General features: G+C 40.7%; 2 protein-coding genes and 1 pseudogene across 2 annotated transcripts in view; all 3 read right to left on the bottom strand.

Moving 5' to 3' along the window:
- LOC128840324 (inter-alpha-trypsin inhibitor heavy chain H3-like) overlaps positions 1-650 on the bottom strand; it is a 96732-nt pseudogene extending 96082 nt beyond the window's left edge.
- Positions 651-7669: 7019 nt separating this feature from the next.
- MUSTN1 (musculoskeletal, embryonic nuclear protein 1) lies at positions 7670-13984 on the bottom strand. Its single transcript, XM_054034439.1, has 3 exons — positions 13707-13984; positions 9365-9485; positions 7670-8247 (listed from the first exon to the last, which is right to left on the bottom strand). Exons 1-3 carry the CDS (start codon positions 13713-13715, stop codon positions 8141-8143), a joined length of 237 nt encoding a protein of 78 aa, XP_053890414.1. The 5' UTR covers positions 13716-13984; the 3' UTR covers positions 7670-8140.
- Positions 13985-20302: 6318 nt separating this feature from the next.
- STIMATE (STIM activating enhancer) overlaps positions 20303-26452 on the bottom strand; it is a 94155-nt gene continuing 88005 nt past the window's right edge. Inside the window, exon 8 of the mRNA XM_054034438.1 lies at positions 20303-24479. Coding sequence (XP_053890413.1) covers positions 24366-24479 — 114 coding nt within the window. The 3' untranslated portion in view covers positions 20303-24365. The remainder of the gene's footprint in view (positions 24480-26452) is intronic.

Here is a 26452-nt window from a genome sequence, read left to right as displayed (position 1 = left end):
CACCAAATGGGGTGGGTTGGTGCTTTCAGGCTGTGCAGAAAAATATGTCTGAACCCTGGCTGGTGGGTCTTGCTCACAAACTCAGTGTTGCTGATCATCTTTTTGGGGCCAGGAAAGATTTTCCCACCCAAGTGCAGGATTGGCAGGGACCTTGGGTTTGTTTGGGGGTATTGTTTTTGGCCTCCTGCAGCATGGGGTGCAGGTTGCTTGCTAGGGTTATCTGGGTATAGCTCATTAAATCAATTGCCTGCTATTGCAGGGGCTTTGGGTATTGGTACACTACAAATCATTCCTATTTTCTGCCCACAGTAATTGAGTCTCGTGAGGGCTGTAATACTTTAGTCTAATCCAGGTTATTGGGCTCAATACAGGGATAACTGTGTGGGGTTTAGTGGCCTGCGATGTGCAGGAGGTCAGACTAGGTGGCTGCTTCTTGAACTCTGACACTCTCAGTAATTTTCGTACAGCATAAATCTTTCTTCGGGAATATATATCGTCAACTACGGTAGTTCCATCTCACATAAAACAATTGACCCGACTTTAAAATAACCATTACCTACCTTGATGATCCTGAATTGTGCTACCACAAATTCAGCATTTGTAGTAGTTGCAATAGATGCCAACAAAGCATAAAACAAGACACTATCCATATTGAAAAACGAAAGTTCCAGCTCAGAAAAAGCTAATACCCCACCTTAGTAACCTCACAGTAGGTTTGACGTTTACATTTAGTTAAATAGGAAACCAGCAAGTTCAAACAAACAATGGCTGGAAAAAGTTGTTTACTCAAAGTGGGGACAGCACCGCTCCCTAAGTGGGGGAAGGGATATATCACTTGAGGGGGGGAGGGAGGGAGACAAAGGCAGATGCTATAACAAATGCAGAAGTGGTCAGAGTTTGGGCGAAGCCTGTTTTTCCCAGACTAGGCAGAGCAGCAGCAGAGACCAGAGGACTCTGCCAGTTGGCCTGGAATCACATTGGGTGAGAGGGGGAAATGGAGGGGAAAATCCTCCCCAACCCCAAGTCTAGAGAGGGAGAGGCAGGAGAGTAGCAGCAGAAAGGGTCAGTTAGCAAGATAGCTCAGCACCAGGTCCGATCACCCAAGTACTGTATAGGGACAGGGTGCTGGAACAATCTGTACAGTGGGGGTGCTGAGAGCCATTGAACCAAACTGTAGACCCTGTATATCATGGAAACCAGTTCAAGCCAGGGGATGCGACAGCACCCCCAGCACCCCTAGTTCCAGCACCTATCATAGGGAGAAGGGGGAGAGGAGGGAACATAGCTCCCCCCACCCCTCCATGTAGCAATCGGGCTGTGGGACGAGGTGTGGGGGTTTCACGTTTTTCCAGCTGCTGGCAGCGCTGGGACGGTGGATTAGCAACCCCTGAAATGGTGTCAACAATGTCCAATTGACCATTGGCCATTATGTTTGTCAGTAGATTAAACAGTTACCCAGATCCTTGCAGCAGCTTCTTAGTTTGATGGTTTCTTTGGTGGGGTCATCGTGAACCAATGGCCTGAGGGAGGATACATGATGTCCCATCACAGTTAACATGATTTAGGCTCTGGTGCAGGTGCTGGGAAATAGATGTCATAGTGGACAGGAGGTGGCCTTGTTCAGGGCAGCATTTTTGAAAGCATTTTTTGGCACTTTCAGGATCAGCGAGCTAGTATCTGAGTACTGTAGGGACTCTATTGGAAGGGCTTTGGAACTGCAGGATGTACACTGGTGGGGCAAGCAGTGATACAAAACTTGCAAAAGTCCAAGACTGATAAGGAGGCCAAGGTGACTCCATTATCCTAGGGGAGCATGGCGAGACTGGGGTCTGCCCCATGGAGGCTTTGAGGGCATGAATGGCGATATGACTGGAGAGGGATGGATGGATCCCTCTTCATGCATGGTGACGGAAGTCCTCTCACAACATACCAGTTTGTTATGCTATTGAGACGGGGCCTGATGAGGTTGGGGCTGCCAGCCGAGGAATTTGGTTTCAACTCATTCAGGATCCAGGTGGCAACAGCAGCAGCACAGCTGGGTATGAGGGTTGAGGCAATTGGGCGTTGGCATTTGGAAACCTACAGACCGTATATGAGATCCCAGGTGGGAATCAGTGTTAATTTGTTGTATTTTCATTCCAAAGGTGGGAAGAAGGGCTATGCAGACAATGGTATGGGTCTGTGGGCACAGTATTGTTTATGTGGCACATAGGCGGGCATCCAAGTTGCCCAAGGGTTCGCAGCTGGGGCTCAGTGAAGCAATCCTGAGTTGGCACAGAAAAGGGGGCATGTTATGGGACCAGCTGATGTCACTGCTGTACATCAGCAGGCACCTGATATAATTGTGGTGCATCTCGGGGAAAATGATTTGGGAATTTGCAAAAAGATGGACTTAATGCTCAGAGCTAAGAGGGACTTGAGGCAGATCTTGGAACTTTTTCCAGGAGTAAAAATTGTATTGTCAGATACATTGCAATGAATGGCCTGGAGGGGAGCTGTGAAGCCCCGCCCCTCTGCCCCAGATGGACAAGGCTAAGAGATATGTGAATAGGGAGGAGGCCAAATTCCTGGGGGTCATAGGAAGGTCAGTAATTTTGCATCCTGACCTAGCAAATGGGGCACCAGAGTTATTTTGGGAGGATGGGGTTCACCTGTCAGACTCGGATGCAGACATGTTTTTGGCAGACATTAAAGGGGGCATTAGATGTCTGTTGCGTTGGGGAGGAGGCAGTCAAGCTAATTGCTGGCACCTCCTTGCAGCGGATGTCCCGTGCAGGTACTCGCTAGGAAATGGATATAGTGCCCAGATAAGTGGCTTAGAGAAGGACTTAAGGTGGTGTTTGTTAAAGAAGTGGAACAGGGGGGTTCGGGGCTTCTATGACTGGCACAGCAGGCAGCCAATTCCTCTTTTCTTGATAGCCCACCTTAATCCTCCTTCAAGAGGGGGATGGCAAGGCCCCAGCAGCAGGTTGGCTGGGGACCAGGATGGAAAAAGCAGAAGCCACTGAGTAGATATTGAAATGATCATGGAGTTACCTGCACTGCACACATATCTGCGAGGTAGTCCCAGACATCTAATAAAGTTGTGGCCTGATTAAACCATATCCTGTAGTTCTTCTGGTGTAGCCGGACAACAAGGCGGTCATGATTATATTTTCATAGGAATATAGTTGTAGGATTACTTTACTCTTTTCCATTATTAGGATTGTTCTAATAGAGGCAGAGAATGTATTTATTCTCTCATACCCATTTTTAATTTGATAAGATATTGGCACTATTTCATCAGTGGTGAAGAATCAGGCAAGGCCTAGTAAGGAGCTCTTTATTAAACATAGTGTGTGACCTCTGCTCCAGACTTCTGCTGTACTGGGGCTGTTATCTTCTCCCATGTGTCTCTCCCAGGCTTCTGTCATGAGCACCTGATGCTAATGCACAGTACTCAGCAAGAGTCCTGACCCAATTGTTACAGTAGTACGCCACATGCTACATCTTACCTGTTTTACAAATAAACAGCTGATTAGCATCCAACCTATCATACCTTCCAGACACTGGAAGTTTCTGGCTAGCCTGGCTAAAGTTATTTATCATGTACACAGATAGAAATGTGGTCCTTAAGAGAGGTGGCCGGAAGTGGATGGCATGTAGTTTGGCCTCATTGTGTAATCTCAGGGGTCTAAGCAGCCTCCAAAGTCTCTTCCATGACCCCTTTCTTTGTTGGCATCTAGAGCTGCCTGGTGCTTATATTTCCTGTATGTTATCTGGCTTTTTAGGAGTGCTTCTTGCTCCTTTGCCACGTGTCAACTAGCTTGCAGCCAGCTGGTTCTCTTATTGCTTGTTCCTCCTTTATGATCACTGGGTATGACCTGGGTGCCACTGCGCAGTACTCCTTTCATCTGCTTTTCCAGTGTCGAACGGATCCACAGAGGAGCATCTAGTACCCTAGACAGAAAGCCAAAGAACTGATATGGGGTATTTTGCGGTATCAAGTGTATATGATCTGTACTATCGCCATCTCCGTCACAGTAATTCCATGGTAGCACCATTTCTTTATAATGCCAAGTTGAGTAGTTCGGGTAATTAATTGGTTAGAATGCTCAGCTTGGATAAGAGAGTTGTACTACTACTGATAAAGACTGCCATTTAATGGTAATTTTTACTGGACGTTTTGGCAGAGCTCAGTAGCAAGTCAGCTTCATTTCTTATCTCTAGAAACAAAGGACAAGAAGTTTGATAATTTCCCCTAGTTCCTAGGGAGAATTTTGCCCATTGGAAAAGGTGGTGTGTTGCAGGGTGCACCGGCATAGCTGTAGGGGGAGAGCATGCCCAACACCATGTCCACGCGGTGCCAAGTTGAAGGGAGCACTTTGTCCTTCGGTTTCTTGAGGGTGAGACAAGTGCAGTGCATGCTGATTCTACCATGGTTTTAAAACTTCTAAAGCAAAAAAACTCCACAGTTTCCATTTGATAGGTTTTATCTTCAATTTAAAAAGGCATCAAACTTCCTGTAAATGTACCTAACCATTTGTACAAAGCTGTACTGTATGTGGGAGTGGAAATTTCTTCTTAAGGCAGTCTTATGCCAGGAAGTATAATTATCATACTCTGTGTTTCTAGCTGGCAATAGTATTCTTAATTGTTAACCATTCCAGTTCTTTTTTTAAAATTCCACTATAAAATTTGGCTCAGTGGAGCAGTGAATTCCGCAGGTTGACTGTAAACAACATGAAATACTACAGTATTACCTTGTATTTGTTTTCAGTTAATTGCTTTAGTTTCACCTGGTGACTCCTTGGTTTCATATTATATGAGAGGATAAAAAGAGAAAATGATTAAGAGGTTCATGTGTGTGGAAGTTTCTCTAAAATCACATGTATTCTCTGGGCCACTTTCTAAATACACCTCTACCTCGATATAACGCTGTCCTCAGGAGCCAAAAAATCTTACCGTGTTATAGGTGAAACCACATTATATCGAACTTGCTTTGATCCACCGGAGTGTGCAGCCCCGCCCCCCCGGAGCACTGCTTTACTGTGTTATATCGGGCTAGAGGTGTACCTACTTAGAGCCATCTTAGGCTTTTCTGCAGGATCCCTTGGGAAGTATTTGTTTAGTTTTTATAAAGAGTAAGAAAAGAGCCTAACAATTCACCAGCTTATCTTAACATTATTAATGAAGGGAACTGGATAACTTGAGTTGTGACCTGCAGCAATTCCATCTCTTATGATCCCCATACAGGAAAGCAGGCAAATTAAAACACTATTCCCCTCTTTTAAAACACTAAGGGCAGGTCTACACTATAGCTTAAGTCGATATAACTTATGTCGCTCAGGGGTGTGAAAAAGCCCACTCCCACCTCAAGCAACACAAGTTTTGCACTGTCCACCCGGTGCGATGTTGGCAGGAGACGCTCTCCCATCAGCATAGTGTGTCTTCAGCAGAAACGCTATGGCAGGGCAGCTGTGTTGATGTAGCATTGTAGTGTAGCCTTGCCCTAAGTATCCTCAGAATTCTCCCTAGTTTTCAGATGTTGAGGGCGAGTGGGGGGAGATGAACTTTACAAAATGTTCCTGAATCATAAAATGAAGGAAAGGTGCTTTCCGAGATAATGCCCTGTCAGCAGTTCTCTGTGTTTTCATTCGTCTACTTGAAATTGTGGAAATTCTCTTTAGAAAAGCCCATGCATGTGCAAAGGAAAAAAAGTAATAAAAATCCCCCATAAGTGTTTGTCATCTGAATGGACAGTTCAACAGGCAAGTTTTATATTTCATAGAAGATGAAGTATAATCCTTTTTAGAAAAAAGGATGTGGGGATCTCACAAGGTTAAATGATCTGGAAATCTCCTCGCATGAACAAGTTCTCTAGACAGACTTTTTTTAATTCTAGTCAGGCTGGAAATTCCCAGAGGAAAACCTCAAGCCATTTGGCTCCTTCGATCTGGCTGGAATGGAAAGCTAACCAATGCAGTTTTATAAAAGTGAAAAATAAAGGCTAGAAAAAATGTATTGAATATTCTGAGCCTTAGAAAAACTTGGTTTGGTTCAAAGTTACATCAAACTCTTCTTTTAGCCAAACTAATTCCCTTGAATTTGAAGATATAGCACAGTAGCATGTAATGTATTATTCTAGTATTCCTAGAACAAGAACTTTTGACTTTAGATGTAGCTTGTCTGCTTTGAGAACACCTGCTGCCGTGTGTGTGTGTGACAACTCATCTGAGTAGCAATAGCTGTGCCATTCTGAAAGATTTTGGTGCAGATAAGTTGCACATATAGGGAAGGAGACTTATTCTAGATCAATTTATAGAGGTGTTGCAATATGAGTTAAAACCTCACTCATTCTTTTTTAAATATCTTTTCAGGTGCCACAGCTTGACAGCCATGTTGGTGTAAGTCACATTTTCAGTGCACTGTTTTGTAATGCTGGATGGAACCTAATGTATCTGTCTGTCTCAATAGTTTTTAAATAGTTTTAAAATCCATAAAGCCTCTAGCTTAGGTACTGTGTAGCCCTCATCACTGTAGACATTCCTAGCTTTTGATGTATTTATCCTCATCCTACCCAGTGAAGTAGGGCAGTGCTATTATGCCCATTTTACAAATGGGAGTGAACAGAATCACAGGCAGAGTATGTGACTTTCCCAAGGTCACACAGGGAGCTGGTGGCAGAGCAAAGAATTTAATCTGGATGTCCGCGGTTCTATGCTAGCACTCCAACCACTGAATCATCCTTCCCTCTCTTGCATCCCCATATTCAGTGTTCTGTGCATGACTGGGGCAACCAATCCTTTCAATTTGATTCAGCTCTGTACAAATTGACCCTAATGCTCTGCACAATGCTGTCTAGAGTTGTGGATGTGTGGTATTCAATTTGACATGGTTGCATCTCACTCATTAGCAGTAAGGAGACTAGAGGAGCTTGGGTTGTTTAGTCTGACAAAACGAAGGCTGAGGGGGGATATGATTGCTATCTTTAAATATATCAGAGGGATAAATACAAGGGAGGGAGAGGAATTATTCCAGCTTAGTACTAATGTGGATACGAGAACGAATGGATATAAACTGGCCGTGGGGAAGTTCAGGCTTGAAATTAGACGAAGGTTTCTGACCGTCAGAGGGGTGAAATATTGGAACGGCCTTCCGAGGGAAACGGTGGGGGCGACGGACCTGTCTGGTTTTAAGATTAAGTTAGATAAGTTTATGAAGGGAATGGTTTAGTGGTAAAACATAGTAGCCAAGGAATACCAAGCAATGGTAGGTAAATAGTATAATGGCTAACAGGGGTCAGGCTAGAGACTCTTGCCTACATGCTCGGGGTCTTACTGATCGCCATATTTGGGGTCGGGAAGGAATTTTCCTCCAGGGTAGATTGGCTGAGCCTCTGGAGGTTTTTCGCCTTCCTCCGCAGCATGGGGCAGGGATCACTAGCAGGAGGGTCTCTGCCGATTGAAGTCACTAAAACACAGGATTGGGGACTTCAACAGCAGAGTCCAGGGAAGGGGTAGGGACGGTTTTGTGGCCTGCAGCATGCAGGGGGTCAGACCAGATGATCAGAATGGTCCCTTCTGACCTTAAAGTCTATGAGTCTATAATAACCCATCCTACTCACCATAATCCTTAAGTAAAGTGTGGCAAGCAGAAGTACAGGAAAATATCAGGAAAAAACTACAGATAAAAATGAAGTCTTTTATCATGTTTTTGCAAAATTATGTGGTCAACTGTGAAAATAGCAATAGTATAAAAACATTTACAGTTAGAAGGAATTGTACTGAAATCAAATCCATATCACTCATTTATTTTACTTTTTTTGCACTTAAGATTATATCGAAAATTTAACTAGATCACAGCTCTGGAACAGAAGTCTTAAAAAAAACACATACGTCATTTAAGTAGAAATTGGTCATTACTATGCCAGCCTGTGTCCAGTGACCAGGTTCTTATTGAAACCATTACAGCATGTACAATATAGAAAGAAAATACTTAAACTTATAAAAGGAAGTTGTAGCCTACAAAATGAGTCCTCCTAATTAATGACTAATTTGAAAGTGATTTACTAGTGCAGCAATAAGTTTAGTATGAGCGACAGCAATTTGGGATTAAGTGTTACATTAGGAATCTTTGTCACACAGGTTAAACTTGGTTATCAGCCAAAGACACTCTTTGGTGGTTCTTCTTTAGGCTTCTCAAAGGCTGTTTCACCTCCTGTCCGATCTTGACTGAATATGGAAGGTGCCACAGAGCCCTCTTGTTCTTGAAAATGAAGAACAAAAGGAGACAATCAGTTAAAGATTTATGCCAATAATAGCTGTGCTGCTGGAACATGTACTTTTTCTGTGATGAAATACATCAACCCATTCAAATGCATGGAAATTCAGGACCTGTCAAGTGTACTCAGTGGTACAAAATGTGTGGGTTTGCACCACACACAGTTGGATTGCTCAACGCTATAGAATAGAGCTATTGTTCTGAATAATGTTGTAGACTCTCAAAGGCAGTGTAGTCCAATTGCCAAACATCTTGGCCAGTATCTTTAACTGTTCCCTCTGAGGAGAGAATCCCTGCAGCTACATTTGAAGCTTTCAAAACAGAGTTTTAAATTCGGAGTATGGGATTTCAAATTTAAACCCCATCTTTCCTCATGATCCCCCAATCCTAAAAGAGTGACAAACCATGAGCACCAGGTGAGAGAGATTTCAATCAATCAGAAATTTCTCTTCTTTCTCCCTGTTTATGTCCTGTAGTCCAAGCACAGCTAATATATTCCCCTGACATCCCAGGCATCTCCCAACATAGGATCAAATGCTCTAGTCCTGACTCATTTTTAAACTCAATGCTTATTCAAGGAAGACACACAGACATTAATTAGGGAGTAAGAACATGGCTATCCCATGTTCCGGAAGTCAAATCCATGGCAGTACTTCACAGCCTGTAATGCTCAGTCAGTATAGTCTGGAGGCAGAGACTCACTTTGCTGCAGAGCCTTTCACCTCATGAGCTCCAGCTAGTGAGAACCTAATAGGTGGAAGAAGGGTGGGAAGCAGACCAATTCCCGCCCTTCCTATCAGGTGACCCACACAACCAGGGCAAAATATATGAGCATTATCGTGCCTGCATTTCAGCAGAGGGTTCTGCCAGCTTTACATTTGTGTGCCTTAATGCATATACTGTACTCCTTGGAGACATGAATAAGCTCCATTTATTATTAGAATTTTTTTTTTGCTGTACACAGATGGAGATTGCCTGAATGAAACTAGTTTGGCTGTTCTTTAGAGAGCTTGCACTTCAGCTGGGATTATCAGTTAAATTCAAGTTTTACTTTGAAGATTACAGTACTACAAATGCTAAAGCAAACAGATAAGAGATTTACCACATTGCTTCATGACTTGGTAGGTTTTGGATTTAATTTGCTGGTTGGTGGAGAGCTTTCCTCTAGCCCCTTTGAGATCTTCCTCCTTCACTGGAGGACGCTTCTTTTTCACGGGGGCTGCCTAAAAATATTGACAGATGGGGAGATGTCAGTATTTCAAGTTACAGAACATATAGGAGACAAAGTTGCAACATATAAAACTGTTATCTAACACGTATTCCGTATTCCATCTATACCTACACTATATTGTACACACTAATGATCAGCGGCCTTGTACAGCACATACAGATAACAGTAGGCAGCTACATTGCCCACAGATGGCAAAGAAGAAAAAATGTGCTACCAAAACATTCATCTTCCTGAACTAGATGTTGAAAACACTTGCCCTAGTAACCCGAGAACCATTTTTACGTTATAATTATCTTGAGATGACGTAACTTTTGAAAGACGGAGTGGAAGTGGTTTATAATCATATATACCAAATTTTGCCTTGCGCCTAAAGACCAAACTGGTAGTTAAGGAACCTGAGTCTAGGTTTGGGAAGTAAAGAGGAGAAGAAATAGAGGAATCTAGATCTCGACTTACAAGTATGAAGACATATCCATTAATCTATTATGCTGAGGGAAAGATGTCCAGGAGTGTCAACATACCAACTGACAAAGTTGGAATGGTTCAAACCATTGTGGTAAAATCTGATGTAGGCATCAGACTCTTCACTGCAGAGTTAACTCAAGTGATCAGCACCTGGGTCTGAGCACCCAATTTAGTCTAGAGCTGGTGTGAGCAGCCATCCTGCAAACAGAGTTAGTGTAGTTACACTGATGCCACACTTACCCAGGTGTGTTGCTAGGACTTCCAGGGTCTTCTCACATAGTTCTTAGCACTGCAGTAAACTGAGCTGCTCTATGATTCTTTCCCAGTAAATTCTGGGAGAACTTTTCTGTCCTTCTGGGCACATGGGGGGAATTGTGGGAAGATATTGGAAGACTACCAAGCACTCCAGTGATTTAGGCCTGGTCTACACAGCGTGGGGGTGGGAGAATCGATATAAGTTACACAACTTCAGCTACGTGAATAACGTAGCTGAAGTCAATGTACTTAGATCTGCATACTGTGGTGTCTTCACTGTGGTAGGTCGACTGCTGATGCTCCCCCGTCGACTCCACCTGCACCTCTCACTCTGGTGGAGTACCGGAGTTGACGGGAGAGCGCTCAGCGGTCGATTTATCGCATCTTCACTAGACGCGATAAATCTACCCCCGCTGGATCGATCGGTCCGGAGGTAAGTGTAGACATGCCCTATATCTTCACTGCAAAGTGGGTAGCTTATCAACCCAAGGCAAAGCCTCACTGGGGCTTTGGCCTGCAGCCCAAGATGGGGCACCTACACTGGGTTGAAAGCACCACTAAAATGTGGGTCAGAGGTTTGTGTCTGTGGAGATTAGGGGCAGCACCAAAGTAAGAGTTTGGGATAACTCCGCAGTGAAGACATATCCTGAGTCTAAACTTTCTAAGTGTTCATTATTTATTTCTCTAGAATTTGTTTTATGCATCTTTCTACTGACTTGTGAATCAATAATATTTTGGAGAAAACTTCTGGTTGGACTTCATTGATCCAGATTAAATATAAAATAGTCCATAAAATTATGTCTTTTGGTAACTAAAAGCTCTCTTTCCCATCCAATCTCTTCTTTTGCCTTACCAGAGAGTTTGTATAATTTAGTCGTGAAAACCAAGCAATCAGTGGTATTGGTTACAGGTTCTGAACATATTTACATGTCTTAATTCATAATCTGGAGTGAATAAATAAATGATGAATAAAATCTCAAGTCCTACAGCAGAAACAGTTGTAACTGAGGGTTGCCATTTACCATATTTTTGAAAGTACTGTACGTTGTACAGATCTGATTTTTCTACCTAGACGTCTTCCAGCCAATGAGCATGGTAATAGCTGAATGCATCACCGTCAAAAGAAGAAGTTGTAGGAATGACACAACATTGGTCAGTGTCAGCCAGTCTCACACACACACCATTCCTGAAATTCTTGCCTTCAGGGTGCTATTTCAAGGAATGACAAACATGATGCCACCACTCCCTTCTGGCATGGAGTGCACAGTGATAACTAACATACAGGCATGCAATTCGATTAGTCCAACCCCATCCTCACAAGAGAAGCAATTGAAGAATTAAAAACAATAGCCAAAGTGTTTGATTTAAGAGTAGTTGTGTATTATTTGAGCACCAAAAGCCTGACACACTGTAGCTAGATCCTCTTTCCTTATTTTAACTTTAGTTAGTAATTGCTGACTGACTACAGAGAACTTATTTTGGTGGAAGGGGGACAATGGATGAATTTCTAGAGATTGGGGACCAAAAAAGGAGACCATGTAATTCAGGGAAATGGATTCTCTTGATCCCAAGCGTGAGAATGATTTCAATAGTCTGTTCCAAGCAGCATCCATGCTCAGGACTTTTGGCAGTGGGAAAGTTGGTTGTACTGGAGACTCTTGCATATTCTCTCTTGGCTACAAACACAGAAGAATGCTTCAGCATAGCCTGCAATCAATGTCACTGAAATTTACTGTGGGAACCAAAATGTCCTTAAGGCCTCTGGAGAAAGTGTTATATAGCAGCCAAAGAAAGCAAAGGCATAAAACCTAAAAAAAAAAAATCCTTTTAACAGAGTTTCTCAGCAAATGGTTAGTGCCATTTGTTAACTGATTATTCAAGAGATAGGCTAAGTATCTACTATAGGCACAGGTTTTATGTGCATGTCTGTATTGGTATTTGTCATGCAGTGTAAATTATTTATATACCTCACAGCCCCACAACTGGACAACAAAGAGAGTAATACACAGGCCTTTTAGTGTGGGTGCAGGTTCTAAACCAGAACAGGGGGAAACTGGTTTCATGAACAGAGTGAGCATGAAACCTGCGGAATCCGTTCTTAAATCTTAAATGCCAGGCACCAGGATTTCCTAACTTACCATGGCAGAAATTATTAACTCTAAGGCTTTGTCTTTACTGCCAAAAATGGTGTGTGTTGACAGCAGGGTAATGAATGTACATTAGCTATCCCACTGTAAAACCCTAGTGTAGTAAGGCACCTGTAGTTTTTACCATGTGGTAGGTTGGTAAAACCAACTCTTCTCCTCCCACCCCCCCGCAACCTGTAGTTGATCTCGTGGTAAAAGCTACCACGCCTTGTCTCCAATAGGAATTTACAGCAGGTGAGCTAAAGAACATTAGTTATCCTGCAGTAAACACACTTTCTTTGGCGGTGAAGACAGCCTAAGAAAAGAAGCTTTCAGGCCTGCTGGCACTCCGGGTATTATTGTGAGTGGCAGAGAGTAGAACTATTTTCAATTGCTTGCCAGTCACAAGTGACAGGATCTTAGCCAGAAACTATTCTTAGTAGGCACAACACTCCAGCCTTGGTTTATCTCCAATTGTCAATAGCACCAAATGTTAGTTTACAAGATCTACAACATTGCCTTCAAGTCTGTTTCACTTGGAATAAAGAGAATAAGCAGAACTGAATTTTCTCCTAATGCTTCTTAAGATTCTTTTCTCTAGCCTTGCAGTATTGCTCCTATAAAGCTTTCTTACCGTCTCAGCTCTGTCACAAAACACTGTCCATTAGGAAATCTGTATGCAAGTATACATTCTTTGGGTTCTTTATACATTCATAGCAATCTTGAAATTGAGCCACTCTTAGACATACTTTAAAATGCATAGGGGTGGGGAGTCGGAGAACGATTTTAACCTACTGGTTAAATGGTACATTTGAAGTTAAGTGAGGACTTTGGGTCTTAAACATCTATTTTATCTTTTGTTTAGAATTTTTAGTCCCTCATACTCATTGCTTTTCTGTATTTTGTTAAAATGAAGCCTCATTTTACATAGGGAACAGTACACTTCAAGGAATTCTCTTCCTCAAGGAGACAGAGCAAGAAACAAAAAGTTAAACCTACAAACTAAAATCCCACATTTACACATTTCATAGCCTTTGGGATTAGCCTAAAAGCAAAACAGGAATCACCTTTACATTTAAATCTTTCACCATATCTGCACAATCTAGAGAAAAAAAAAATCTTTCCTTTTCAACAAATGTGGTTTAAGCTAAAAAGTATAGTTTACATTGTTATGTTAATTTGCAGTTGTTCCAGTATAGAAGTTGCTTTTTGGTCACTAGCAAAATCAATGATTTGAGAAAATTTTCAGTAACACTAGGTTTAACAAAGCATTAACTGTCAAACTACTTAACCAGAAGAATCATTAAATAGTGCAATAATTGTCAGATGTGGTGCAACACACCAGCCAACTTAATATCGTTCCATACCTGCGACATAGCTGGGGTGCTCACTCAATATTACTCCTCTCGGAGGCAGTTTTTCCCTTGGATCAGCTCCGAGTGCACTCTGCAGAAGCCTGGTTTTCTCTCGACTTATATAGACCATTAACATGAAGTCATTAGCTGGGTCATTTTCCCAAACCAGATCCCAGAATGATTCAGGTTGACACAGGCTGCTGTTTTGAAAGGTTTATTCTTAGAGATGACTGGGGTTTGTAGAATTTACTGACCTGCCTGCCTGGCTGGAGCTAGATGAAGCTCAGAACTGACAAAAGGAGACAGCTGCAGTAGTGAAACTGAGTGGATGGAAGCTCAGTCCACTCTACTATAACAAATAGTTCTTCCAGGGAAACCTGCTGGGGCTCTATTTATAACTTTAAAAGGCAATGCTTTGTTAGGGACTCTTTTCTGACTCTGTAAATGCGTCTGATGGGAAGGCTGACAAACAAATTTGGAGGGGATTTGGTTTTTTACTCTCCCAGTGTTACCATAACATGTGTTATAAAACCTACAATTAGGAGTATGACAACATCCGATGACAAATAACCTTACTTTTCTGCTTAGGTCTCAGCCCTAATATTTTCTCTTTGTTATTGTTGCATTTCAAATACTTGATATTATTTGATCATTAGAATTCTTCCAATGTCAAAACTTGATTTCCTTGATGTTCCTTTGCTCTTAAGACTGCTAGTATTTTCTCTTTAGAAGGAATTTAAAAAAATTAGAATCCTCACAAGTGAAGAGAATGGGAAGTTAAGTGTTAAGTAAGAATGATAATAACAAAGCAGGGTAGGTAACTATTTTTGTACTTTGTCAGCAATCACAAACTCTTACTTTTAAAAAGATGTCCCTAATTTTTCAGTGAAGAATTTTTATTTATAAATTATAGCAAAAATCATTTCCAATTGTGTTCTAATTCTGGTTAGTAGAATTGTATTGGATTGTATTTATACTAAAGTTAAATTATATTCAGGAGGGAAAAAAAGTATTTAACCTCTGTGTTTGGATCAGCTGCAGGTAAGTATAAAATCTGCAACTTGCAATTTTAAAATGCAAAGTTCAAATCTGCGATGCTACAAAAACATGCTTTTGCTATAAAATAGATATTTACTGGAATACTACTAATAGCTTTAGTTGAAGACAATTTCATTTTGTCTTTTCTCAAGCTTTGTTCATATATTGTTTAGTTTTACTGCCTGTGCTTGTTGTTTACTAATTATAAAAACATTACAACAACATACTATAATCATCAAGATGTGGCAAATCACCACTTTACCTGCCATTCGTATTCCTTTCCCATATCCTTTGTCTGGATTTTAGATTTAAAACTCTTCATGTGAGAGAATGAGACTTTTATGTTAATTTTTTGCCTGGAAATAATGAATTACTAATAGCATCATAAACACTCAATTATCTATTTAAAAAAAAATCAGCGGCTTAGTATAATAAAGACTTTCCATTCCTCCAAATCCTAAGCTTTTGCATCACTGTTAGAATCAAGTAATTCCACATTGGAAAATAAAACTGGTATCAATCCACTCCAGTTTTACCGTATTAAGAGATTTGAAAACTAAATCCAGGATTTTTTTTTAAATCAACAGAATGCATGACCTTACTGATGCAATTTATCCAAAGCAGAGTTTGAGATCACATTAAAAATGGTGATATAATTTTAATAATTGAAAGCAGTAACTGATCTAGTTAAGAATTCAAAACTTGCACTATGAAAGAAATTGTTTTGTTTCTGAATTTGATAAACACCTTATTTAATCTCATTAGGAATTACACCACCCAGCCCCAAACAGGAAAATCTGTGCTTACCTGACAGTTTCCTTTTCTCAACTATTAAGATCCACAGACCAGTTACAATGGGTACTTCAAAAACAACAAGGAGTCTGGTGGCACCTTAAAGACTAACAGATTTATTTGGGCATAAGCTTTCGTGGGTAAAAACCTCACTTCTTCAGATGCATGGAGTGAAAGTTACAGATGCAGGCATTGTATACTGACACATGGAGAGCAGGGAGTTACTTCGCAAGTGGAGAACCAGTGTTGACAGGGCCAATTCAATCAGGGTGGATGTAGTCCACTCCCAATAATTATAATTATTAGAATGGTAATTATAATTATTGGGAGTGGACTACATCCACCCTGATTGAATTGGCCCCGTCAACACTGGTTCTCCACTTGCAAAGTAACTCCCTGCTCTCCATGTGTCAGTATACAATGCCTGCATCTGTAACTTTCACTCTATGCATCTGAAGAAGTGTAGTTTTTATCCACGAAAGCTTATGCCCAAATAAATCTGTTAGTCTTTAAGGTGCCACCAGACTCCTTGTTGTTTTTGTAGATACAGACTAAAATGGCTACCCCCTGATACTTGACACCATGCAATGGGTACTTCAGGCTTCTTGTAGCTTGAGGGAAGAACCAGTTTTGCCAGTCCCTGCCAAGAGAGGAATGCCCAGCCCCATGAAGCTCCCTTCAGATGAGACCGATTCCTTAGCCAGGATAATTCAATTCTACTTCCTAAATTACAGGTTGCATTAAGAAGAAAAAGCACAACAATGTCTCTTGCTTCTGAGTATTGAGATAAGTTTCCTTAACAAAATAAACGTGAATCTTTGGATGTCAATTTTCATCTCTATTCTCAGTGATCTGTTTGTGTGTAGGGTGGCCAGATCTGTGGATCTTCTTATTGGAAGGAAGAAAATGTTCAGATAAACCAATTTTCCTGTTCATCATGCTAAGGTCCAGAGTTGGAAGCAGGATCATCTTTTAAATATGGACATTCTAAATAAGATGAATTTATATAATTAATATCCATCTTTTGCTGGTCAGTGAGGTATTCAGAACACTTCTGCTGAAAAATGGCGTTGGCTAAGCATTGGATGACCAACATGTCTCATGTGAACTCTGGTTCACTGATGCAGGTCTGTGCAGGAGTTCAGCATTCCCAACAGGCTGCACTAAGTAGTCAGTTTGTTTCTGAGCCACCTCATTTTCCTTTATGGCCGTCTTTATCTTCTGTTGACATTCTTCTGAGATGACACCTTACACCTAATAGGATTCATCCTTAGCGCAGCCTATGATTGAGGTGCCTGGCACCATATATCTGTGTTTGTCATGAATCCAAGATAGTCCAATCATGTCATTCTGTGTTTGATCAGGGGAATTTTCCAGGCAGAGGGATGGAAATGAGTTTCCCTCTTCCTTAAAGCTAGTATTAATATCAGCACTATCGTGGAAGAGGCTCTGGGAGCACTTGTCAGATCAAATAATAATGTTGGAGTTTGGAAAAAAACTACCATCCAGATGTAAGTGCACAATATGCCTGTAGAATGGTAAAAATGGGAAAGTGAAGATAAACCTTCTTTAGGGACTTGCTCAGATGTGTCACATGGCACCCTGCTCTGTTACCAGATCTGAGATTAGAAATAGGATGGGGAATGAGAAGTATTATTTTGATGAAGCAGATGGGTTGTTTCATTCATGGCCTGACATTACCATGGGTTGCTTGATATTGGGAATTGGACAAAACTAGCTGTGATTCATCTGGAGCTCCACAGAGTACCCCCTCTGGATAATGCCCAATGACATCATTGTGACCAAAATTGAAAAATATTTGCCCTTTCCTCTACCCTGCCACCCCAATTAGTGCTAGGCTAACTCCAGATAGGGCTGGCTAAGAGTCATACAGATAGGTGAAATCAGTAGTTGCCCTCAGCTGGCTAAGTGCTAACACCCTGGATGTATTCCAGCTACCACTTGTAAAATGGTATTCCCTCTTGTACTTTGTGGACTGTTTCATATTTCCACATGACCTATAATTCTTTCCTACAGAATCTGGCAAGAGTCAGGATTATCAATTTACTTTTCCAGCAGCTCTGAGACTTAGCTTCCCATAAAATTTCCCACGAGCTGGTAACTGATTAGCCTGAGCATCTTATCTCAGTGATAAAAAGCCCCATCTTATCTGCATGAAAGATGTGTCCCCACTCTCTTTTTCAGGGAGAAGCCCTTAGGCAGTGAGAGGGGCCCATACTTCCAATACCACTTGCCCATGTCACCACTACTCGTGAAAGCTAGTAGAGTGTGCTAAATGCACTTTATACTTTATTTTGTTGTTGTTGCTGGGCTGATGCTACCAGAGAGTTCTCATTCCCAGAGGAAGGGCGGAGGTGACACCTGCCCAGGGCTTTATAGCAAAGTGGCCACTGTTTCAGGTAAAAATCTCCTAGTTAGAAATGGTGAATGCCTGACCACCAGGAAAGGGCCATGTTCACATTCAGTAGTGACACAAGGTTGAATTTGGACTAGTGCACACCTAGAACGCTTTTAGCCTTATAAAATAGATGTTGAGGAGGTAGATAATAGTAAATAGTAGACTAAGAGGTCCCTTACTGCCTACTTGTTCTTCCACACCTGGGCTGCTGTCTCCCTTGTTATGGACCCCTGGGCTGAGGGGAAGTGGAGGTCATGGCAACACATGCCAATCTGCAGCACCAGCTGGGAAAAACAGCCTGGATGTGAAGGTGTGGTACCCCAGAATGGCAGGTGGGGCCAAAGTCTGAGGCTTTCCTAGTCTTGTGTGTGACAGGAAATCCCCCATTCCTTTAATGCAGTGGTTCTCAACCAGGGGTTTGGGGTCCCCTGGGGGGCTGCGAGCAGGCTTCAGGGGATCCATCAAACAGGGCCAGCATCAGACTCACTGGGGCCCATGGCAGAAAGCCAAAGCCCGAGAGCCTGAGCCCCACCACCTGGGGCTGAAGCCGCTTAGCTTTGTGGGGGGCTCCCTGTGGCATGGGGCCCCAAGCAATTGCCATTTTCTACCCCCAATGCTGACCCTGGCTTTTATATGCAGAAAATCAGTTGTTGTGGCACAGGTGGGCCATGGAGGTTTTATAGCATGCTGGGGGGCTCAGAAAGAAAAAGGTTGAGAACCCCTGCTCCAATGCAGTATCTTGGCTATAACTTGTGTATGGCAGCTACAGCCCTCTAAAGCAGTTCAACAATACTCCAAGGACTCTGCCTGAAAGTATCTATCTTCTGGTTAGATTTTTTTTTAAACTATTTGTTATTTGAATCTCTAACTGTGATTCAGACTGCTGGCCTTCCTTCTCTACAGAGGAAGGATTTCTTCTCCTCACCCTCCACCTTTTTGTGTTTGTGCATGTTCAGAGGAATCAGCACAGATCTATGGCTTAGTTTCTGCTGCATTGATATGCCCTGAGGCACCCCATTAAGTTGAGCAGGGAACCTAACTAATTTTGTTTGTCCCCATAATTCTGCTTCATATGGGGGGAGTGAAATTGGGCCCTGGGATCACTCCAAAAATATTTCCAAGGGGTTAGTGATCTTGCCCTGAAAGAGGCTGGGGTTGTCATCTTGTCTTTCCAACAGAGGTCCCTTCTGGATCTCTCAAAGAAAGTACTGGGGTTCAAGAATGGAATCCCCAGGAGCCTCTACCACTGGCAGGGATCCCACATGGACGAGTATTTTCCCTGTAGGCTACAGCCTGAGCTATCAGTAGTCAATCCCTAGGAGGGACGTTAGAGAGGTGGCAGCAGAGATCAGAAGCATGATTGCTGGTACAGCTCTAGGGACTTAGGTATGAACTTCCATCTAGTGGCTGACCTTGTGGCTTCACTCCCTTCTTGGAGATGAGACAGGGGATCTGCTTGCCTCTGGCTGCTTGATTCCTACTTGGCTCTTCGTTGGTCATTGGAAGAGGGCCACGGTGACCCTGCTTGCAGCATTCTATGAGGGGGAATTGCACTCAGCCTGGCAAGCTCCTCAACCGGACACACAAAGGCATGAAGCAAGAGAGCTCTTTCCTTTTTATCTTTTGGCATTCTTTGCTGAGTTTGCTTCCTGAAGCCTGCAGGAGCATCAGCCACAGCAGGAGCATCAACCTCCGAAGTGGAGCCAAGGGGACAGATAGACAAATTGAGCCAAATTAGTCAGAGATTTTCAATAAGAGATTGAAATTTGCCTCCAGAAAGCTCTGGCTGAACCACTGGTCACTGTGGAAGCAAATAAAACATGATTGAAGTTCAAGAGGTGGGGCATTCCTCTGATACCAGTGACTGATTTCTGTCTAAAGTCCACAGGTCTGTTACAATAGATACTTTAGCTGCTGACCGCTTAGGGGCAGAACCAGACGCAAGTCTTCACAGAGAGTATACCTAAACATTCATTTTGATTATTTCATGACATAGATATGTTATGTGTGTGTACACTCAAGGCAAAATCTGTGTAGCACAACCACCTTTGCACCTTGTAAGTGCAACTCTTTGAGAGAAATTTTAAATATGTACGACATTTGCAAATATAAATAAAATTTGAAATCTAACATCTCTTGTCTCTCCTTGGAAAATGGATCTTGAAATGTGTCAACATACTGAAACTAATCCCAATGCAGAAGCAAAAACTAATACCAGCAGATCTGAAGTTCAGTGCTTAAACTCTAAATAACAAAATGCGTACCAGAACAGAAGGTAATCAACATAAAGGCACACTGAATACAGCTAATAAGCACATCCATTTTAACATAATAAGGGAGCACAGAACACATGTAAAAATCTGTAATAAGTCAAACTTTATTGTAAACCATTATACAATGTAAGTACCCTTACATCATATACCCTTAAACTTTAATGTAACACCACTGATTAAACAATATGGTTCAAACAGAGGGCAGCAGATTTGTCATTGTTTGCTGACATAAGCTCTACTCCCAATTTACTTATGAACAAATAAATCCAAAGTTCACTTTGAGACACACCCAAGCAAGACAAAAACCCAATTACAAAAAAGAGTCCCTTTTTTAAAGATGGTGTAGTTTTACTTTGTAGAACTGTAGTAGTCATTTTCAGTCATTGAAATGGAGACTAAATATTGTCTAAAAAAAGGTTACACAGCTGTGCTGTAGATCTACTTTGACCTGATGTGGCTGGATTTGTTCACTTTCACTACTGTTTGCTGCTGCAAAAAGCAGAGCACGTTGCAGACTTGGGGTTAGTCAAGCAATGGCAGAAATTCCTTAAGATACTCAACCCTTCACTGCTAAGGCTGAACATTCCTTTCCCCATCAGGCACAGCTGGAAACGGTGCATACACTTGTTAGAAGACCTCTGGAACACTTTGCATTGTTTTAGTTAAGTTCACAACTCAAAAAGTATGAATTTTCCCTGAAGAAAAGCTATAGCACATTTTAGTCAGCAACATTAATATACAGCATTTTACTACATAAAGAAAGACAAGGGGACCTGAACGCATTAAAGCCAGAACTTTAAGACCACATATTAGATGACAACATGTCACAGCGCAGATATAACCGATTCATGTGTTGTAAGGTTGACAAGTTGTGGTGAATCTTGACCTCCAATATTTCTAATTTCTGCTCAACCATACATTTAAAGTTAGAATCCCTGTCTTACTTATTTATACACAAGCTTATTTTAATTAAACAAATTATGGAATAATGACTACCTTTTATAAGTACAGTCTGAATTAAACCTATTGTGAGTTGTCTAAAGGATGGATTTGCCACAGCAGACTAACATTTGGAGGAGAATCACATATGTGCTGCCAGGTCTTCAAATTATCATCATATGAACTCATTAGGGAATAGTTTCTCTTAAACTGTACTGCCAAAATACTCCATCTAACAGCAAAACACAGTGAAGCACTAGATGTTACATGTCTGGGCTTCAAAGAAAAAATGTATAAACTTGTAACTACTGCATGAATTCATTTTTTTTCATTTAAGACTTTTGCAAACAGGGAAATAATTTAATATTTTCCTTTTCTTCATCAAAACTAATGAGCAAAAATTTAACTTCTTGCTGTCACTTGGGGGAACTTTAAGAGTCCAGTATTAAAAAGAGGAGACTATATCAAACAATGCTCAAACAACCTTTTTAATAAAAGGTATTCATTTTCCATGTTATGACTGTGGGAATGTGAAATACTCAAGAGTCTTTGGCTAATAGAATTTCACTATGTCACAAGTACTGTTACAATACCTATAAACCTCGACCCAGAGGTATTGAAGCACTTAAGGGAAAAAAGAGGGAAAAAAAGCATTTTTACCCTTAAAACAATCTGAAGAAAACGGCTCTATGGTGCTTTATGCCATCTTTACTAGGACAGTAAATATGAGGTCTGTACAAAAGAAGCTCTTTTTACATGATTAAGGCCATTTGATGGTTCACAGACTAAACTTGACACTAGAAGTGAAGCTCATTTTGATATTCTGCATAATTTGAACACAAGAAGGAAAAAAATAAAGCTCATAATTTGTGCGCTGTTCAAATGATCCCTAATGACTAAAGTGGATAGGTAAGTATAATATGGTGGAATAAAGAATGCATCAGCTGTTTTATTTCATTACCTCAAATAGAACAAGGCCTAGGTAAATCCCCTCAAACTCCTGACTAAAAATACTGAAGAGTTTGTGAACAGAGGAGATTAGTTCTTAATTCCTATGGGGGTGGCAAAGTTGTACTAGATATACTGTGCATTGAAGTGAATTCCTTAAATTACTGTACTGGAGAGGTTGAACCTGCCTGATTGTACAATAATCAAGACAAGGTGTAAATCAAATAAGCTGAAACATTTACTGAAAATGTAAGCTAATAAATTGATTAGATACACTTCCTTACTTCATACTTCAGAGAAACTCAAATTAGGCAAGTGTCTGTTTTCCTTAGTTTTTAGATTTACTGTAAGAAAAACATTAACATTTAACTTACTGCAAATATTACGTTTTAGCACACAGTAACAGTGATCAGGGGCTCTAGCTAGCTCAAATGTCAGGTGTGGTAAAATGTCCCTTTTAGTCAGCTGGACAGATTGAGGTGTACGGAGGAAGTCCCAGGACATTTTGTTTACCTCAATAGCCAAGCAGTAAACAAATATCTGAATAGTGAAGGTGAGCAAGGGAGTACACAGTATTTCCAAAGGCCTACCGACCCCACTTCAGCAGTATTGATAACATACCCCATTAAGACCTACTAAATATATACAAAATTTAAAAAAATCTTTAAAAAGTTCTGAGCTGTCTTCCAGTGAACTTGTTTGGTTTTTTTTAAGGCTTGGAACACATCTGATGTCTAGATTTGCAACTTATTTCTGATCTTTGCCATCTTTTTGGCACATCACCTCATCCTACACAAGGCTTAATTGAATCAAAGAAAGCTGTCCGAACAGTAGCGACCATTTGGGAAATACACAAAGGAACAGGAGGTCACTGAAAACATGTCTACAAGGGTTCAACACCAGCAGATATATTTTCATTAACCACGGAAAGACGACACTGAAAGCCACAGACATCTTAGATGTAGTAACAGGTGCACTGTACCTCTCAGTTTTATTCCAAATAGAGAAAGGGAGAAACAAATAGGCTTTTTTTTTTTTAGGAATTAAGGAATGTGTACACTGGGGAAGTATGTTTTAAAGCCTTCAAATGAAGTATTGTTATTAAAGGTCAGCATTACACATTTATATTTTAATGGAAAAAATCTTAAGTAAAAACGCAACCCAGAGGAAGAATTATATGTATTAAGGTAGTGCTAAGAGCTCTAATCAGATCAGTGTCTCGTATGCTAGATCCCATATAAGGAATGTAAAGAGAGAATGTTCTGCCTCCTTTGGAATAGTTGAGAGGTACGGTCAGAGACTTGCAAGTTCTTAAGAGACAAATATTGATGAAGTCATCATTAGAAGTTCATTTCACAGATGAGGAAACTATCATAAAAATTTGTTTTCTTTATCTGCTAAAGTGCATATCGCCAAATATGCAGAGAACATGTCCATTTTACAAAATACTATTGTTAAACGACGTTGCCAAAACCACACTTGGGGCTATATTTCTAGTTGACATTTGGTGGTTTCAACAGTGAAAGAAAGCTTTTCCCTTTGTGAAAACATCATTTGCCTTATCTTAATCAAGTGACGAGGATGAATGAGAACTTCACTGCAAATCTTTTGATCTTTTTCCACACAAAAAAGGGAATAGTGTCCTTCTCTCTGACAGAGAATCCTTAAATATAACAGTATGAAAATATAACTTAAATATAAAATAGTCAAATAGGTTAGAGGAGACTTGAAAAAAATCTTTGTTCTGCCTATTAGTTCCATAGGTACCTTGTAGGAAGTAAACATGTACTTAAAAAAATAACATTAAGTTACAGCTTGTAACAATAAAACTATTCTGCTCTAGGTATTAATATGTTGCAATTGCCAGTTTTAGTAATGAAACACACTGGTTCCACTTAGTCAATCCCGATGCCTTTTTCCAGAATGTCTTGCATTGAATCACCACAGGAACCATAAGTGAGTCAACACTGAGTAATCATTTTTCTGTGGCCTTCTCTGAAGTGTCCGATACAAACCAGAATTTTAGTGTCTGGTCCCTCACAATGCTGTGTTTCCATAAATGATGAAAAGACGCTCTTGCATATTTGGTCAGTGTTTCTGTAGTGCAACTGAACTGGAATGCTTCAAACTACCTGCATCCTAATCACAGACCTGTTGCTGAGTAACCGTTAGTAGGAAAAAAGGGATGCTGTTGCAAAGTGAAAATCCACTGACCAAGAAGATTATGCCATGAAACCTGCAAATACACAGGTCAGGAATGCATCATACAGGCAGCCCAAATCGATGCTTCTTCTTAACAGGCTTTAAGTTAGTCAGTCTCCGTAGGTCCTCTTCAACTTCTGACTCCTCCATTTCATCATCTGCTGAAATAAGGATCTAAAAAACAGAAATATAAATAGCATGCTTCAAATGAGAAAAAATAGAGATTGAATCTTTTCTTTGAATCTATTTTAAATAATTGATTCCTGTAAAATGCCCAATTATTCAATGTTTAAGAAAAGACGCTTTATTAAAACTGAAGAATTTTGGATTTGTTAGGTTTCATGTCACTGCCTGGCATTACTATCGGACACTTTAAATATTACATTAGAAATAGAACTGTCGATTAATCGCAGTTAACTCACGCGATTAACTTAAAAAAATTAACCTCGATTAATTCCACTATTAATCGCACTGTTAAACAATAGAATACCTATTTAAATTTATAAAATTTTTTGGATGTTTTTAAATCTATTGATTTCTATTTGCAGTGTTCACTTTATTTATTTGTTATTACAAATATTTGCACTGTAAAAATATAATTTTTCAATTCACCTCATACAAGTACTGAAGTGCAATCTCTTTATCATGAAAGTGCAACTTACAAATATAGATTTTTTTGTGTTACATAACTGCACTCAGAAAACAAAACAATGTAAAACTTTAGAGCCTACAAGTCCACTCAGTCCTACTTCTTGTTCATTCAATCGCTAAGAGAAAAAAGTTTGTTTACATTTACGGGACATAATGCTGCCTGCTTCTTATTTACAATGTCATCTGAAAGTGAGAATAGGCATTTGCATGGCACCTTTGTAGCCAGCCATTGCAAGATATTTACGTGCCAGATATGCTAAACATTCGTATGCCCCTTCATGTCCCTTTCTTTGTCAGGGTAACAAGTCTTGTAGATAGGGGAGGAAGTGGTAGATGTGGTATATCTTGACTTTAGTAAGGCTTTTGATACGGTCTTGCATGACCTTCTCATAAACAAAATAGGGAAATACAACCCAGAAGGAGCTACTATAAAGGTGGGTGCATGATTGGTTGGAAAATCGTTCCCAGAGAGTAATTATCACTGATTCACGGTCATGCTGGAAGGGCATAACAAGTGGGGTCCCGCAGGGATCGGTTCTGAGTCCGGTTCTGTTCAATATCTTCATCAATGATTTAGATAATGGCACAGAGTACAGTTATAAAGTTTGCGGACGATACCAAGCTGGGAGGGGTTGCAAGTGCTTTGGAGGATAGGATTAAAATTCAAAATGATCTGGACAAACTGGAGAAATGGTCTGAAGTAAATAGGATGAAATTCAATGAGGACAAATGCAAAGTACTGCACTTAGGAAGGAACAATCAGTTGCACACATCCAAAATGGGAAATGACTGCCTAGGAAGGAGTACTGCGGAAAGGGATCTGGGGGTCATAGTGGATCACAAGCTAAATATGAGTCAACAATGTAACGCTGTTGCAAAAAAACAAACAAAAAGCAAACATCATTCTGGGATGTATTAGCAGGAGTATTGTAAGAAAGACATGAGAAGTAATTCTTCCGCTCTACTCCGTGCTGATTAGGCCTCAATTCATAGAATATTAGGGTTGGAAGAGACCTCAGGAGGTCATCTAGTCCAAATCCCCTGCTCAAAGCAGGACCAATACCCAACTAAATAAACTGGAATATTGTGTCCAGTTCTGGGTGCCATATTTCAGGAAAGATGTGGACAAATTGGAGAAGAGCAACCACAATGATTAAAGGTCTAGAAAACATGACCTATGAGAGAAGATTGAAAAAATTGGGTTTGTTTAATCTGGAGAAGAGAAGACAGAGGGGACATGATAATAGTTTTCAAGCACATAAATCAGAGGGGTAGCTGTGTTAGTCTGGATCTGTAAAAGCAGCAAAGAGTCCTGTGGCACCTTATAGACTAACAGACGTATTGGAGCAGACGTATTGGAGTATTCACCCACGAAAGCTCATGCTCCAATATGTCTGTTAGTCTATAAGGTGCCACAGGACTCTTTGCTGCTTTTACAAGTACGTAAAAGCTTCTTATAAGAAGAAGAGAGAAATATTGTTGTTCTTAACATCTGA

The sequence above is a fragment of the Malaclemys terrapin genome, chromosome 7, assembly GCF_027887155.1.
Source record: "Malaclemys terrapin pileata isolate rMalTer1 chromosome 7, rMalTer1.hap1, whole genome shotgun sequence".
Taxonomy (NCBI): domain Eukaryota; kingdom Metazoa; phylum Chordata; order Testudines; family Emydidae; genus Malaclemys; species Malaclemys terrapin.
The sequence above is the reverse complement of the archived record's forward strand: the minus strand, read 5'-3'. Positions and strand labels throughout refer to the sequence as shown.

What these genes read in the sequence shown, in the direction of transcription:
- MUSTN1 (XM_054034439.1), bottom strand. An exon ending in CCAAGTCATGAAGCAATGTG is followed by an intron (nt 8,248 to 9,364) that starts GTAAATCTCTTA and finishes TTCATTTTCAAG; the next exon opens with AACAAGAGGGCTCTGTGGCA.